Raw genomic sequence first — 14,639 nt, forward strand, 5'->3', positions numbered from 1 at the left:
AATTGGATCTAGCTTAAAAACTGAGCTCTCGGGAGCGATTGCCGTGGTTCAATGTTTTGCGTCGAAATCGGACGAACATGACGTCACTCTGACGTCATTTCCGGCCGACCTATGGTAGCTACGAAGTTCAAATTTTGACACAAGGTGTCAAATTGATGCAGCCGAAGGTACTGAAAGATTGGCGTCGATTCGTCAAGCGGTTTGGAAGTTATTGTAGAAAAACGGGAGGGGGGGCTATAAATAGCCCCCCCCCCCAGTGGGGCGCGGGGATAAGCCGTAATCGCCACGCCTTATGTGGGAGGCTTTTGATGTCAATGCATTTGCCCTCACCACGGCCACCGGTTGTTTGGTGGGGGTGACCGAAACCCAAAAAGGGAAGCGTGAGGGGGACTCGGATAGGTTTCTCCTGCGGATCGCATGGGCGGATAAAAATGGCACTATTAGCTTGTTTTGAGAACAATGGTATCTCCTGATTGAAGCCAACCAGGCTTGGTAAACATTGGATCATGATCTAAAGGAAATTATGGTGCTATGCAAATTTCTATTTCTATTTCTATTTATTTCGTCATCCTTCCAACAGGCTGATGCGCCCAATTACAGGAAGGCTCCTGCTCCTCCTCTTCCTTCCTTACCCCTTCCCATATGCTACGGCTAACGTGGGAGCCCACCCCACTCCTGGTGACACAGCTGAGGACGACGCCCGCGGGACGGGCGACACCGGGAATCGAACCCAGAGCCACCCGCACCGCGGGCCGACGCCTTAACCAACTGCGCCACCAGGGCCAAAATTATTGACACGATAAGGAAGATGCACAGTGCAGAATAATTAGGTATGTATTTCATGACAGTTTGCACGCAGCACGCAACTAACCAGGAGATCACATATTTGTATCATGTTTACCGTGAGTGTTAGCTACGCTCACTAGTCACTACACAATCCATTTCAAAATATATGAGATATTATGGCCATAAAATGCCGTTGAGATCTTCAGATTGTCACAGCACACGGTGAAAGGCACGCAACGCAACCCGCCTCTTCTGAAGAAGTCGGACATGAAAGGCACACCTCTAAATATGGGCCAAATAACACAAGCGTCTATTGCACAGGTCGTGTATCTTCTATGGCTGGCAAGCGTTTTCAAATAATACAGAACACTATTTTTTGCATTTATGGGGTCTGCGGAGTACAAGGGCAATGTGCGTAAAATCACAGCACCGTGTTACAAAAAAGTAATTGCTTAGGTAGGTTTCAGTATGCAAAGCTGAGCTTTTCTATCAGCAGCAAACACTGCGACTGCCAGGAGCATAGCCTCGTAACATTGAATGACTACGGCAATCTAGGCAGGAAGTTGGCGCTGAATGTAATGGTTATCTGATTTCGAACATTTAGGTACCGTACTATGCGAAAAGTCTTGCAAGTGAGTAATATTCAGTATTCACTCAAGGTCATTGAAGCTCATTGAATCCTGAATATTGCTACCATAGCTTACCAGAAATGTGTCTAGCTACCTCAGTTGTACGGTGCATTGGACGGTCTTGCTATCTCCTTTGGTAATAATACTGTTTAAATCACAGACTGTCAGTCATAATGGTGAGGAGTTTCTCACACTCAGTACCTCAATGTTGCGGATGTTATAATGATAGCATGAAAAACATGATAATTATAAAAATCAATGTAAAAATAAACATCTACGATATCATATGAATCTTTATCCACTATATAAATTAAATGCAGTTACCTGGCAAAGGACAGAACTCATCTGATACGCCAATAAATGGGATCCTTTCAACAACTTCAGCTAGCAGTGCCAAGAAAAAAAAATCCAGTAGCCTGGCATTCTCGAAATGTAGACTTCTCTAAGCTGGACAAATGGCGGCCCTTCTCCCAGGACCAGGACCCTCACCTACATGGCGGACCTTCTCCCAGGATCCTCACCTACATGGCGGACCTTCTCCCAGGATCCTCACCTACAGGGCGGACCTTCTCCCAGGATCCTCACCTACATGGCGGACCTTCTCCCTGGATCCTCACCTACAGGGCGGACCTTCTGCCAGGATCCTCACCTACAGGGCGGACCTTCTCTCAGGATCCTCACCTACAGGGCGGACCTCTTCCCAGGATGATCGGTTGGCGCTACCATGTTATGTCCCAGTTTGGACGAGTCCATTCCTAGAGCCGGGGGTACCGCCAGTCGCGCCTTCCCCGTTTTGGGCGAGTTCATTCCGCTCTCCGAGTCTTTGGATTGGTTTCCTGTAGGTGGCAGGGGCGCAGCTGATTTCTTCTTAGCCATATTTGAGGCCTCTCCGGTGGGTGGTGGGGGCGCCTTTCCCTTCTTCTTACCGGTAGTGTGCCTGTAAAAATGCACGATCGCCGTTAGACAAATCAAGAACAATGGAATGATGGTGGTCGACAACTCACAACGTTAACAAGCTTTCAAACGGTACCCACATTCAGATAGAAAAAAACAAAAAGCTTATACTTCAAGTAACGAGCATCCCCTATGCAGAGCCGGGAAGTTTCGCCAGATAGCAACAACGGAAGAATTCAGAATCTAAACGAATATCAAAACATACGACTTTCCCCCGGCTTAGCTCCTTCGGTTTTCCCATACACTCACATTGGCAGGTGGCAGGTCCATCCATTCTCACATCAACCGATTCTGGAGATTTTAACAAGTCACAATGGACTGGCCCTATGACCCCCCCCCCCCCCATTTCAGGTCAGTGAACTCATCCTGTGACCTCCCCTTCCTATGAATGGACTCACCCTATGACCTCCCCTTACCACCAGCAGACTCACCCTCTCCAGGCCCTCTGAATGGTCCTGGCCGCAGTCTCCTGTGGCCTTCCTTCTTCTTCATCCGTGGACTCTCCCGTCAGATCGGGAATCTCCAAGTGCCGCTCAGATTTCTTCCTTTGCTTCACTGCCGGTGGTCCTTGTCGGGCTTTTCGGCCATGTTTGCCGATCGCAGCGCCACCTATAGTTTTTCCCCTAGCGACGACAGCGCCATCTGGGCCCAAGGTCACCATGCCGGTGTCCCCATCTGGCGCCGACAGTTTGAGGCGTTGGTCGGCGTACTCCCAGGCGGCGCAGGCCTGCTGGCGGGCCGAGAGTTGTAGGTGACGCTTCGGCCGACCGCCACCACCCACCACGTGCTCCAGGAAACTGCACACGATCTCGTCAATGGCCGAATCGGCCGCCGGAGGCGCTGGCTGGAAAAAGCACACACGTTCACGAAAAAACGTAACGAAACGAGTGGCCATATACAAATTGGTCAAGAACAATAGAAATATTTGGTTGAAACGCATTTGACACTTGAATTTATGGGTGATTCTACCTCTTAAGTGTTGCACTTATATCGCTTAGACGTACACTGACGTGAAAAGGGTAAAGCAGACACAAACCTTCTTCATTTCATTCGGTTTGGAAGCGGTCGGTTTTGCCGCGGGAGGTTTGGGTGCCTGCGATTGGCGGCGATCGGCGACGGTAGCGCCACGACTGCCCCTGGCGGCGTGAGTCGGCGACTGCTTGTTGCGTTCACCGTCACGAGGCGGCAGCAGTTTAGCGCGCTTCTCCAGAAACTGGTGTCTGATTGTATGACCTCGCCACGCTGCCTGTGTCGCAAAACATACATCAGCTATTTTAAGGCTGTCATCATAGGCGGCGGAACGGGGAGGGTACCGGGGCACCGTGCCCCCTTTGATTTTGGCATTTAAACATTAGCCCTATGGGCGTTGTATGGAAAGAATGGGACCAAAAGTCGGCAGTGCCCGTCCTTAATTGAAGGTGTTCCGCCGCTACTGGCTGTCATTGGTACCAGATTCGTAGCTTTTTATTTACAGGAAAACACACTGTCAACAGTTTGTCACCTTGAACACTTAAGTAATGAAAAATGTTCGTCGAATGAGCTTTATGCTGAGTGCGTACCGAAACTCCACCCTTCCCCACACGCACCTGAATTTTCGTCGAGGCGACGTCCTCGATGGTTGCTATGGAAACGCCTCCGTACTCGGTAAGGACGCTGGCCACCTCGTGGTGTCCTCCGACCACGGCGCAGTCCAGAGGGGTCATACTGAAACCGGACAGTCAAAGGTTCACAGAAATCCACTGATGGAAAGGAATAATGGCATGCACCATGTGCAGGTAAATAATTCTGAAAATACGAATTTCCTGTCCTGGGCACAAATAAGCGTGCCTGCTTTTGGGCGACAAATATACGGATACGGCACTAATATACGGCTGGGCAAAACTATACAGTGACAGAAAGTGAGAAAGCAATGTTTTTAGTTAACTGTGCAACGAATGCACATATTGGAGGATAATATGCTTCATAACTTGAGGATATTAAAATTAACAATGCTCGGTTACGACGTCCTACGGATTATCGGGATCTATACTCTGTTCCGTTTCAAGCTTGCGGCCGAAGTGTCCTGCTGAAAGCAGTGCGTGATTTCTGTATAAACAGCTCATACATTTTAAGCGAAAATTCTTGAGCGTGCTTGAGCGGAGGAGCGATCTGCCATATACGGCCTTGGATCCGCCCTTGGATCTGCCGAAGAAACTCCGACTGCAAGCTTGATATGGAACAGACTGTAGTAACTACTATGGACGTCAAACCCCTTGAGACCCCACTTTTTTGCGATAATTTTTAAATGCGTCACTTCTCGTTGACAATATTCTGGCAATGTGCGTTTCAGAACCTGCCGAAACTTTTATTACTAAGGTATTTTGACGCCAAACGATTATGAAAGGTACTTCTCATTCACTCGTAATGTTAAATTTCACGGAACGAATCTGCTGTTTGGGTAGAGGCTACGCGCTCATGGGGCGGAGCCACGTAATGACGCCAGCGCTAAGCTCCGCCCTACCCCTCCGGCGCTCCTTGCCCGGCGACCGGTCACTCGCGTCTCTCGCTCCATTCAGGCTTGATGGTGGGCGGTAGCTGGTAGCGGTAGCGGGCGCTGGTAGATGATATTAAGAGCAGATGGCGCTGGTGGCGGGGCTCGAGTGTGGCCGAGCGCAAGCCTCTGCCCGGGCCTGAATTGACCTTAGCATTACGAGTGAATGAGAAGTACCGTTCATAATCGTTTGGCGTCAAAATACCTTAGTAATAAAAGTTTCGGCAGGTTCTGAAACGCACATTGCCAGAATATTGTCAACGAGAGTTGACGCATTTAAAAATTATCGCAAAAAAGTGGGGTCTCAAGGGGTTTGACGTCCATAGTAGTTTTATTCATCTGATTAAACCTTATCCCTCCCTCCTTCCCCTCTACCCCCCCCCCCCCCCCCCCCACTCACAGGTAGCTCAGTCGCGCCACATGATTCGGCTCGGCTCCCTGCTCCAGCAGTACCCTGACACTATCCAGCTGCCCTCTGCCGGCCGCCCAGTGAAGCACAGACCGCCCGTCTACGTCCCTACGGCCCGTGGCCGCGCCGTAGCCGGCCAGCAGGGTGAGCACGTCGCCGTAGCCGGCGTAGGCGGCGTGCATGAGGGGCGTGCGACCGTACCGGTCTACTGGGTCCACGGCGGCGCCGCCGTCCAGCTGAGGGGAAAGGGGTCACGGGGGTCAGGGGGTTGCAGTGAGAAGAGAAGGTAAGAAGGACGGTGACATGAACTCACTGCAATTTATTAGGAACGAATGTTGGAAAAACCGACAACACCGACGACTCTCACAAGAATGAAAAGCACGTCACAAAAACGCAGTCAGGCATCTAGTGCAGTCAGCACTCACATTTTATACGCTCATAAAATCATTAGCCACAGGCCCACAATAACGACCATTGGCTATCAAATTTCTATATGCCAGTGGTTTTGTATTTTAGCAGTCAGAACACACATACCTTCTCACCTAGCATTTGGTTAGAACGTTCCCGTTCCAAACCCTGACCAATCATATCCCTACCTAAGCATTTGGTTCGAAGTCAGAACGTTACCGTAACTGAATTCTGTCCACATCCCCGCCATTATTTGATAACTTCCCGTCCTGTCCACACCCCTGCCTCACTACTCACCAGTATATGCACGACGTAGGAATGTCCAAACCTCGCCGCCGCGTGAATCGGCCTCTTCCCTTCTTCATCAGCCGCGTTTACATCGGCTTTATGGGCAAGCAGCAGCTGAAAGGCAGAGACACCTGGTGTGAGCAGTTGACACTACAAGTTGGTATCTTGGGCGCAAGGGACCGATGCAGCCTGCGTTCTAGTGCTCATTGCTCACAAACCGTTGTTCGAGATCCTAACTTTCAATGCTATCGTCACGTATTTTGCAGAGTTTTCATTGTGAGTATCATCATCAGGGATTATCATCATGCAATTATGCAGATGCAATACCTACATAATGTAAGTCATAGCGCCATAGCGGCAGTTTGCATTCAAGACACCTTTAAGACGTTTGATGCCACATAAGTGAATAGGGATCTGTCCTTGTAAAACAAGATAGGTAGTATCTCTGATCATTGGGCACTGACATATTATATCTGATGATATTTGCTGATATACATCTGATACCTCTCCGAGCTCGGTGTCAGACCTCTACACCGGGCATAAAGAGACCTGTGCTACAAGTGATAGCTTCGAGAGCGAAACATTAACATCCACCCACCATCCACCCGCCCTCCCCTCCCCACCTTCACAATATCTCCGTGACCGTTGGCGCAGGCCCCGAACAGCGGAGTGGTCCCCGATCTGCTGGCAGTATTGGGGTCGGCTCCCAGCTCCAGAAGACGGCCGGCAGCCGCCGTCTGGCCGCACGTGCACGCCGTGAACAGAGCTGGCGGTAAATGAGCGGAGTGAGGTCAGTAAAAGTCGGTAGAGCTCACAGACAAAGTGGGTGGGTGAACTTGAGAAAATGTCAACAGAGATAATTATGAGAAGAGGTACATAAACTGAAGCCAGTAGAAAGTAGCAGAGGCTAAATTTTATAAGTGGAGGTGAGCAGAGGTAAAGAGATGTTAGCAGATGTCAGCAGAGTCCAACCATAGGTCAGCTAATGCGGGTGAAGGTCAGAAAAGATCATTAGAGGTCACCATACGCCGAAATGAAATAAAAAAGTATCTATAGCAAAGATATAGCAAAGATACATAGCAAAGATACGCAGGGGTCACTTTAGCACAGTTACGGTCTTATCCAGAGGTTATAATATTTGACTGTTGTTAAACCTCCCCCACCAACCCTACCCCACAGCGTTTCTCGCCCAAACCCTTACCAGTTTCGCCTCGTTTATCCGTGAGATGCAGCACGCCTCCGCGCGCCACCATTGTCTCAATGGCGCCGAGCGCGCCACTGCCCGCCGCCCAGGACAAGGCGCTCATACCGGAGAGGTCGCGAACCTCGTGGGCGCGAATCTTGCGCAGCAGAACGGCCACCACTTCCTGGAGAGGTAGACAGACGGTAGATGTGAACTCAGTCAGGCGTGCAAATTCATAAACTGCACCGATAAGATTTGTTTCATTTTGAATCATTCATGTAGCACCAACCATATAAAAGTCAGTTGCAAGATTAGGACTATCAAACTGACTATGGCTCGGCAATTATGACTATTAGGCTTTGTGTATAAAAACCTAATGCATAAAATATGAACTTTCTACATGCCTTAGGTCATAGATATTAGATAACATGATTCATGTTATCTATGCTTGGGTACAACAAAAGTTCATGGTCTGCCAGGCCAGTGAACTGTTCACACATAGAGCTAAGAGCTAAGGAACCAATACAATACAAATTACAATTATCACACAGAGCTAATAGCATAGCGTCACTCTCTCCTTAATCTGTCCTCCTCTATCCCTCTCTTTCCCACCTTATGATCCATCTGCGCCGCATAGTGCAGCGGCGACGCGCCGTTGGCGTCAGTGGCCGCCACGCGGGCACCCCGCCCCACCAGAAGTTCCACGGTCTCCGTGAGGCCAAGCAGGGCAGCCCAGTGTAGAGCGGAGCGGAACTGGTGATCCAAACAGTGGATGTTGCACCGCGCTGCGGAGGGGGGAGAGGGGGGTATGTTAGGGGCAGTGAAAGAGCAGGATCGATGGAAACAAAGGGGAGTGAGGGAGTATGTATGAATGAATGAATGAACGAACGAACGAACGAATGAATGAATGAATGAGTGAATGATTGAATGAAACAATTTATGAATGAATGAATGAATGAATGAATGAATAAGAGACGGATGAACGAAATATATTAAACATTGAATGAAAAGACGAATGAATGAAATAATTGAATGGATGGAATTAACAATAATGCCAAAAGATGAACCAAACCACGAATTCAGCTCTTTCCTTGACAAGCTCGTATCTTATCTGTACAAGTCTAATATGTACTTCAATACCACCACGAAGTGACGTCCTTTCTTGAGTTGAGCTACCGCGTCCGAGTGACATTCGGAACTCACAGTTGTTGAGCAGGACAGCCACTGTTTTGATGTGTCCATCAGCCACAGCCACATGCAGAGCCGTTCGGCCCTCGAAATCCTGCCAGTTGGTCGCCTTGGGCTCTGCCTCCTTAGAGAAGAGAACAAAATAGCGTCTATATCTGAATCAGGGACAGGGGGCATGGTAGTAAACTTTACCTAGATTGATATCATGAGCTCAATTAGCGGGACAGTGTGCGCATAAAAACAAGCTAACACGTCCATCTACGTCGTAAAAAAAAAAAACACATAGAAAATTATGTGAGCTTATTTTCCATCCCGTTCCAAATCTCTTCCATCCTCTCTCATTCCTATTCCCTTCCTCTGCTATTCAATTCCATCCTTCTACCTCCTATTTCGAGTCCTGCATCCCCATCCTACCCATCTTCGCTTTCCATTCCATCCTATCCATGCTATTCATCTCCCTTCCAACACTTACCACTCCTCTACCTTCCCTTCTCACCAGCAGTAGTTTGACGGCCTGGGGCGACTGTGGCCCATCACAACTCGCTGCCCAGTGGACGGGCGACTTCCCCTCCACATCAGCCGATAGAACCTGTGCTCCAGCCCGCAGTAGGGCTTTGACGTGGTCCGCTGCGCCGGCGGCTGCCGCCCAGTGTAGAGGGGTGCGCTGGGGAGAGAGCCGGGAGAGAGAGAGAGAGAGAGAGAGAGAGAGAGAGAGAGAGAGAGAGAGAGAGAGAGAGAGAGAGAGAGAGAGAGAGAGAAAGAGAGAGAGAGAGAGAGAGAGAGAGAGAGAGAGAGAGAGAGAGAGAGAGAGAGAGAGAGGAGAGAGAGAGAGAGAGAGAGAGAGAGAGTCATCGAGCAGACCGAAATACTTCAATTATTCCAAATTATGCCGATAAACACCAATATGCAGTGGATTGAAGCAGGTCTCCTTAGCCTAATGTTAGCCGAGTCCAGTCAGGGGTTTGGGTTGGACTTTGAGACCGACCTCACGGTAAAAGGCGTAAGTTCAATTTGAACTGCCCAGTTACGGGCCATCGGTCATCTTTTTCTTCTGAGTAGATAGTAGGTATTCACCTTATTGCAATCCTCGGCGTTGAGCGCCTCACTGCTCAGATGTTTGAGCAGCAGCGGCAGACACTTGTTGTTACCGCGCTGAGTTGCCAGATGACATGGCGTCACCTTGTCCTGATCTGGTAGCGCAGGATTGCTGGACCGTTGAACTAGCAGCTTTAGGCAGGTGTAATAGCCCTGCGAGGAAAGTCGCAAGAAACCTCATTAAATTGCAGTTTTATCCTTGATGTCGTAACGGTGTTGAAAAAAAGATTATCTGCATCGGACTAGATATGGCCTTGATCGGATCGGCACTCAATCAACATGCAACATTCGCAAGAGCACTCAACAACATATCTTCAATCAACATCGTCGTAATCTAGAATAGCCAGTGCGCCCAATTTTCCTTATTTTTCCTGTGATTGCATATAATTACCACATCCGCATTTAGTTGAGCTCAAATATAGCAAAGTTTGCACGCATTATCGGTTTGTGTATGATTGATCTGAGTTCTGACACCCCAATACAGGGTCTACTCGCATAGCAGAGTATGCCCACTAACCCTATGCGCGGCACCGTGAAGTGCCGACCGCCCTGCGTGGTCGGCAGCGTCGGCAGAGAGTCCGGCCTTCAGCAGCAGATCCACACAGTCGGGCTGGTTCCCCATCACAGCGAACGCCAGCGCCGAGCGACCGAAACGGTCCACAGTGAGGTGAAGCGAGTCTATGGAATGGGGGGGGGGTGGAGCTAGACTAGAGAGTCATGATCGGGGTAGAGAGCCTATGAGGGAGGGTAAACCAGGCATTTAAACTAGAGGTGGCAAGGCTCAGGATGTGTCATGGAGTTTTTTTAGCAGTATTTGGTCCTTGGAACTGGTTTGTATATTAGGTATTTCCTTGTGTAACTAAGTGCATACCTACTAAATAAAAGAAAATACTTGCTGATGTAGAAGCATCTATTCACTATAAACTTCATCAAGCAATGCACCCCTCCCCAAAATGAGCCATGTAGAAATAAATAAACAGAAACATCCATATACACCTGGATACAATAAGTTAGACCAACAGAGCTGTGGCTTTGTCAGCATGGGCCTCTGTTCTAGCAGTCTGTTCTCACCAGCCACCAGTTTCTGAAGGTGCTGCTTTTCCCCATTGAGGGCAGCCGCATGAGTGGTGCAGATGCCGGCTGGTAGGGGAGTCTCGGATGTGGCAGATGAGGGTGCAGAGTCTGGGGGACACAATCAATGACAGATTCAATTTATTCAATGACTTACCATAAACATTCAAATGATTTTTTTTTACTTATATCAATATTGGACATGAAAAAATGCCCCATATGAATTATCATTATGCACAAAAGGAATGCAATATTGCTACACAAAACTAAAAGGCTTGCACACCAGCAAAATGAGCAATTTGTTATCAACATACCTGAATGTCTTCTTTCCAAATTCACACCCGCAAACGTGCCCATTTGCTGAAACTTATGCATCACTGCCATTTTCCTGGAATGTTAAGTCCAGTGTGATTTCTCATAAAATCAATTTTCAATACTGATAAGGACATTAAAACACACTAAAATTAACAATGGATTATATGCATAGCTAGTCAATGTTGCCAGTTCTTAAGCTAACACCTCTTTGCTAATTATAAATTATACTTGATGCTTTGATACAAGCAGGGTAAAAGAGCTTTTGCTTCACAATTTTGATAGCTTTATCATATGACATTCAAATTACACACCTATAAAAACGATGCTCAGAAAATTGCTTCCAGCATGAAATTGAAATGAACCAAAATTAAGGCAATTAACCCACCTCAACTTTGACCTAAGGCTGAGACGTTTCAGTTCAGCTTGAGCTCAAATCAAAACACTGTTGTTACATGATGCTAAGAAAAAGACCACAAGCTCAGCTATTCATTTGCTTCGTAAATTAATTTTCACAAGAAATCGGGCAAAATTCCTACAACACCTTAAAAATAAATCACAAAAACAAGAAATCTTCACGGAGCACATGCACTCACATAATACAAAAGTGCGTCACGTTTCCAAGCAACGCGCAACAACACATCGGAGAGTCGTGACCGCCAAATTCATTGTCGTCCAAGCATATGTTAATCAAATGCATTTCATTTGCTATTAGACTCAATTGATGGACTAAAACGGCAGACTCAGAGCTTGTTGGTGCTACGGCCTTGGTGCTACTGAAAAATTACATGTTGTACCATATCTGAAACTAAATCGAATACTTTGTCGTCGTCCAAGTCCTGCCACCTATGCACAGTGGCCCTTTTTCAGAATTAGCACGCATTAATTCCCACAATACCTGAAAGTGGTGCAAGACATCACCACGTGATCAAGGACGTATTCCCTGCCAATGCAAAGAGAAGATAGATAGATAGATAGATAGATAGATAGTTTATTAGATGCCTCCACTGGCATGGATTTTGTGGCATGCACGTCAATCACACAAGATAAACGGTAAAATACATGACAACCGGTAAACGACCTTGAACACACCATTGTAAACATGCATAAAAGGAGATAAAAACAAAATGCTATAACACTAAAAACACAAATAAAAGTATATACACTACACAACACACGACCATAAATCACATTGTTCCATGTGGAAATCGCGCGATACGTAAAGCTGCGCCGCGCAAACTCGGTCCTCACTCTCGGTAGCTGGAGCAGGCCGTTGGCCACCGCTCGGGTTTGGCGGCCCGAGACATCGCTTCGGTGGATCAGCTGCCCAGTCAGTGCCTCAGCCCCACATGCAGGGTTAAGAAGGCGACATATGGCAGCGATGTCCCGCTCATGCACCATCTCATCGACTGTGGGCCATCCCAGCTCTCTAAGCGCCGGTGTCACGTGGTCTCGCCGTGACAGTCCCGAAACGATGCGAACGCCAAAATTGATAGCTTTTTGAACTCGTGCTTTAACCCTCGCACGACCAGGCCATTTCTCATAACACGAACGACCAGGGGGGGGGTTGTTACGACCCCCCCCCCTGGCGTTTCGAAACGGAAGGTCGTAGAGCTTAGCGGAAAAAACCAACGGATTGCTCTCAACGAGATCTCGCGATTGGTGGTATATTTTTTGGTCCTAGGTCAACATTTGACCTACTTTTGACCGGTCAAAGGTCAAATTTTCGGAAAAATAGACTTTTTTCAACTTTCGGCGGCGATTGCGGCAAAACGGTAAGAGATATCGACTTGAAACCTTCACTATCGTGTTCCTTGATCAATTCTCTATCGTTTGGTATGTATTTCGTTTCCCTAGCTCTAAAAATGGCGCGTTGGAAGCGCCGGAGGTCGGCAAGGTCACAGTCGGCGGCAGAAATTCGAAAAATCAAAATTTAAATTTTTGAAATCTGATTGTATTTTTGGATTTGGGAGGTCCATTTGCTCCCTATAGAAGCTAATATTGCTGCATATTCCCATTGAGGTGACAAGAATTAGCAAAATAGTGGTTCGGGCGCTTTTCAAAAATAGTACCGGACGCTGTTCCTCTTGTGACGTCATAGCTCCGTGACCTGACCTGACCCGGTCAAATTTCTTATACCATATGATAGCCAATACTTGCCCCAACATGCATGGGAAGTTTCATCACAATCCATCAACCGATGTCCGTACCACCGGCAGGAAACCTCGGGCGTTGGCACTCATTTTGTGAAAATCCGGCCGGAGGCTGTACCTCTTATGACGTCATAACTCCGTGACCTGACATGACCCGATCAATTTTTTTTCGGCAAAAGATGCGCAAAGGTTGCCCCATAGGGTATTGAAAATTTCAGCCCGCTACGACAAGCCGTTTAGCGTGCACTTCGAAAAAACCTCAGGGGGGGGTTGATACAACCCCCCCCCCCTAGGCGTTCTAGGGTTAAGTGAAGCCGAACAGCTGCCCCACACAGTCAAACAATACCGAATATGAGGACCGTTCTTACGGTGTCGGAGCACGAGTGTCATTTCTTTCTTATTTAGTTTTCACTTTGACCGCCTGAGCCACAGTATCGATCAGTCACTGCCACGTAAAACGTAAACGTAAAACGTTGACTTTTGTCAAGTCTTCGTTATTCGTAATGGCCGCCGCCACGCTAGCACAGTTACCAAGGCAGGTAATAGGTATTCATTGCACATTTATTTAGGCACTCTTACAGCATTTAACCCGCGCCCTGCTGGGGGGGGGTGTTTGAACACCCCCCTTGTGGTTTTTCGCAAATATCTCAAAAACGGCGGCGCGGAGCGCCGCCGTTTTTGGTACACCTTATCATACATCAATTCTACACATGTTGTGAAAATTTCAGACCAAGGTCATTCAAGGTCAGGTCACCAGGTCACTTGAAGTGACCTCACCTCATAAAAACTTTCAATGTCTGTCATAGCTACACCGAGTGACCGATCGCTTTAAAACTTTCAGCGATTGCTAAGAGCAATAACATGTACAAAATGTATATCTCAGAATTTTGATATCGATGACCTAAGGTCAGGTCAATTTTGCGACCTCCCCATTATAAGTCAATGGGAGAAAATTGAAATGCGCCTCTTTTGGATGAAAGACATTATAAAGACTCCCAAACACCGAATTACAAGTGGTTTAGACACACTGAACTTGAAAATGGTGTCCGTGACCCTTGTTTATGCCCTGAGGTCATCTTAGGTCACGATTAGTATCTAACAGTTTTTCGCAAATTACTTTTGATAGAGGCATGCTAGAGCGATGAAAATGCCTTAGATGTGTTCAGCTCGACGATACGGATCGACTGATATGCAACATGACCCTTCCCGGTCAGGTCATGACCTTGACCTGAGGTCAAATTTTCAAGTTGACCTTTCAAGGTCAAGTTATAGTTCATTCGATGCGTCTTGACGAGAGGAACACGATGCCGGTAAAAGTAAGCTCGTACAAGGCTTGGGTCAAAAGTTATTGCAGAAAAACTGTTTTCGAAAAAATCGGCTATTTTTGCAGTTTTTGCCCCCTGCAGGCAAAACCGTTGACGTTAGGTCAAATCTGAGAGAATTACTCAGAAAGGGCGTTAATAGGGCTATCGAATGCGCTTTTCCGCGGCGCTGTAGCTCTATTGGTTCCCGAGTTATGCGTTGGCTTCTTGGAAATTTTCGACATTCGACCTGGAAATCGGCGAAATTTCGCCTTCAATGACCTCTGGTGACCTGACCTTTGACCTGACCAAAAAATTGACCGAAGTGATTT

At 47.7% G+C, this 14,639-nt stretch overlaps 1 protein-coding gene across 2 annotated transcripts; it reads right to left on the reverse strand.

Moving 5' to 3' along the window:
• Positions 1–816: 816 nt before the first annotated feature.
• LOC122372302 (inversin-like) lies at positions 817–11,625 on the reverse strand. 2 transcript variants are annotated; one of them, XM_043349354.1, is made up of 16 exons: positions 11,450–11,625; positions 10,856–10,929; positions 10,542–10,652; positions 9,988–10,148; positions 9,450–9,623; positions 8,872–9,039; positions 8,391–8,499; positions 7,800–7,972; positions 7,206–7,371; positions 6,628–6,770; positions 6,014–6,118; positions 5,300–5,544; positions 3,956–4,073; positions 3,406–3,615; positions 2,801–3,213; positions 817–2,352 (listed from the first exon to the last, which is right to left on the reverse strand). In XM_043349354.1, the coding sequence occupies exons 1-16, from the start codon at positions 11,551–11,553 to the stop codon at positions 2,097–2,099; spliced, it is 2,730 nt and encodes a 909-aa protein (XP_043205289.1). In that variant the 5' UTR covers positions 11,554–11,625; the 3' UTR covers positions 817–2,096. The 2 variants fall into 2 exon arrangements, with proteins under 2 accessions (XP_043205289.1, XP_043205288.1); XM_043349353.1 differs by having other exon boundaries at positions 11,242–11,490.
• Between the last annotated feature and the right edge of the window lie 3,014 nt (positions 11,626–14,639).

This window comes from Amphibalanus amphitrite, unplaced genomic scaffold (genome assembly GCF_019059575.1).
Source record: "Amphibalanus amphitrite isolate SeventyFive unplaced genomic scaffold, NRLGWU_Aamphi_draft 001342F_arrow, whole genome shotgun sequence".
In the NCBI taxonomy this organism is placed as follows: domain Eukaryota; kingdom Metazoa; phylum Arthropoda; class Thecostraca; order Balanomorpha; family Balanidae; genus Amphibalanus; species Amphibalanus amphitrite.

What these genes read in the sequence shown, in the direction of transcription:
- LOC122372302 (XM_043349354.1), bottom strand. Translation starts at nt 11,553, where the DNA reads ATGCATTTGATTAACATATGCTTGGACGACAATGAATTTGGCGGTCAC. An exon ending in GGCTGTCCTGCTCAACAACT is followed by an intron (nt 7,973 to 8,390) that starts GTGAGTTCCGAA and finishes CCCCCTCCGCAG; the next exon opens with CGCGGTGCAACATCCACTGT. An exon ending in GGATAAACGAGGCGAAACTG is followed by an intron (nt 6,771 to 7,205) that starts GTAAGGGTTTGG and finishes ATTTACCGCCAG; the next exon opens with CTCTGTTCACGGCGTGCACG.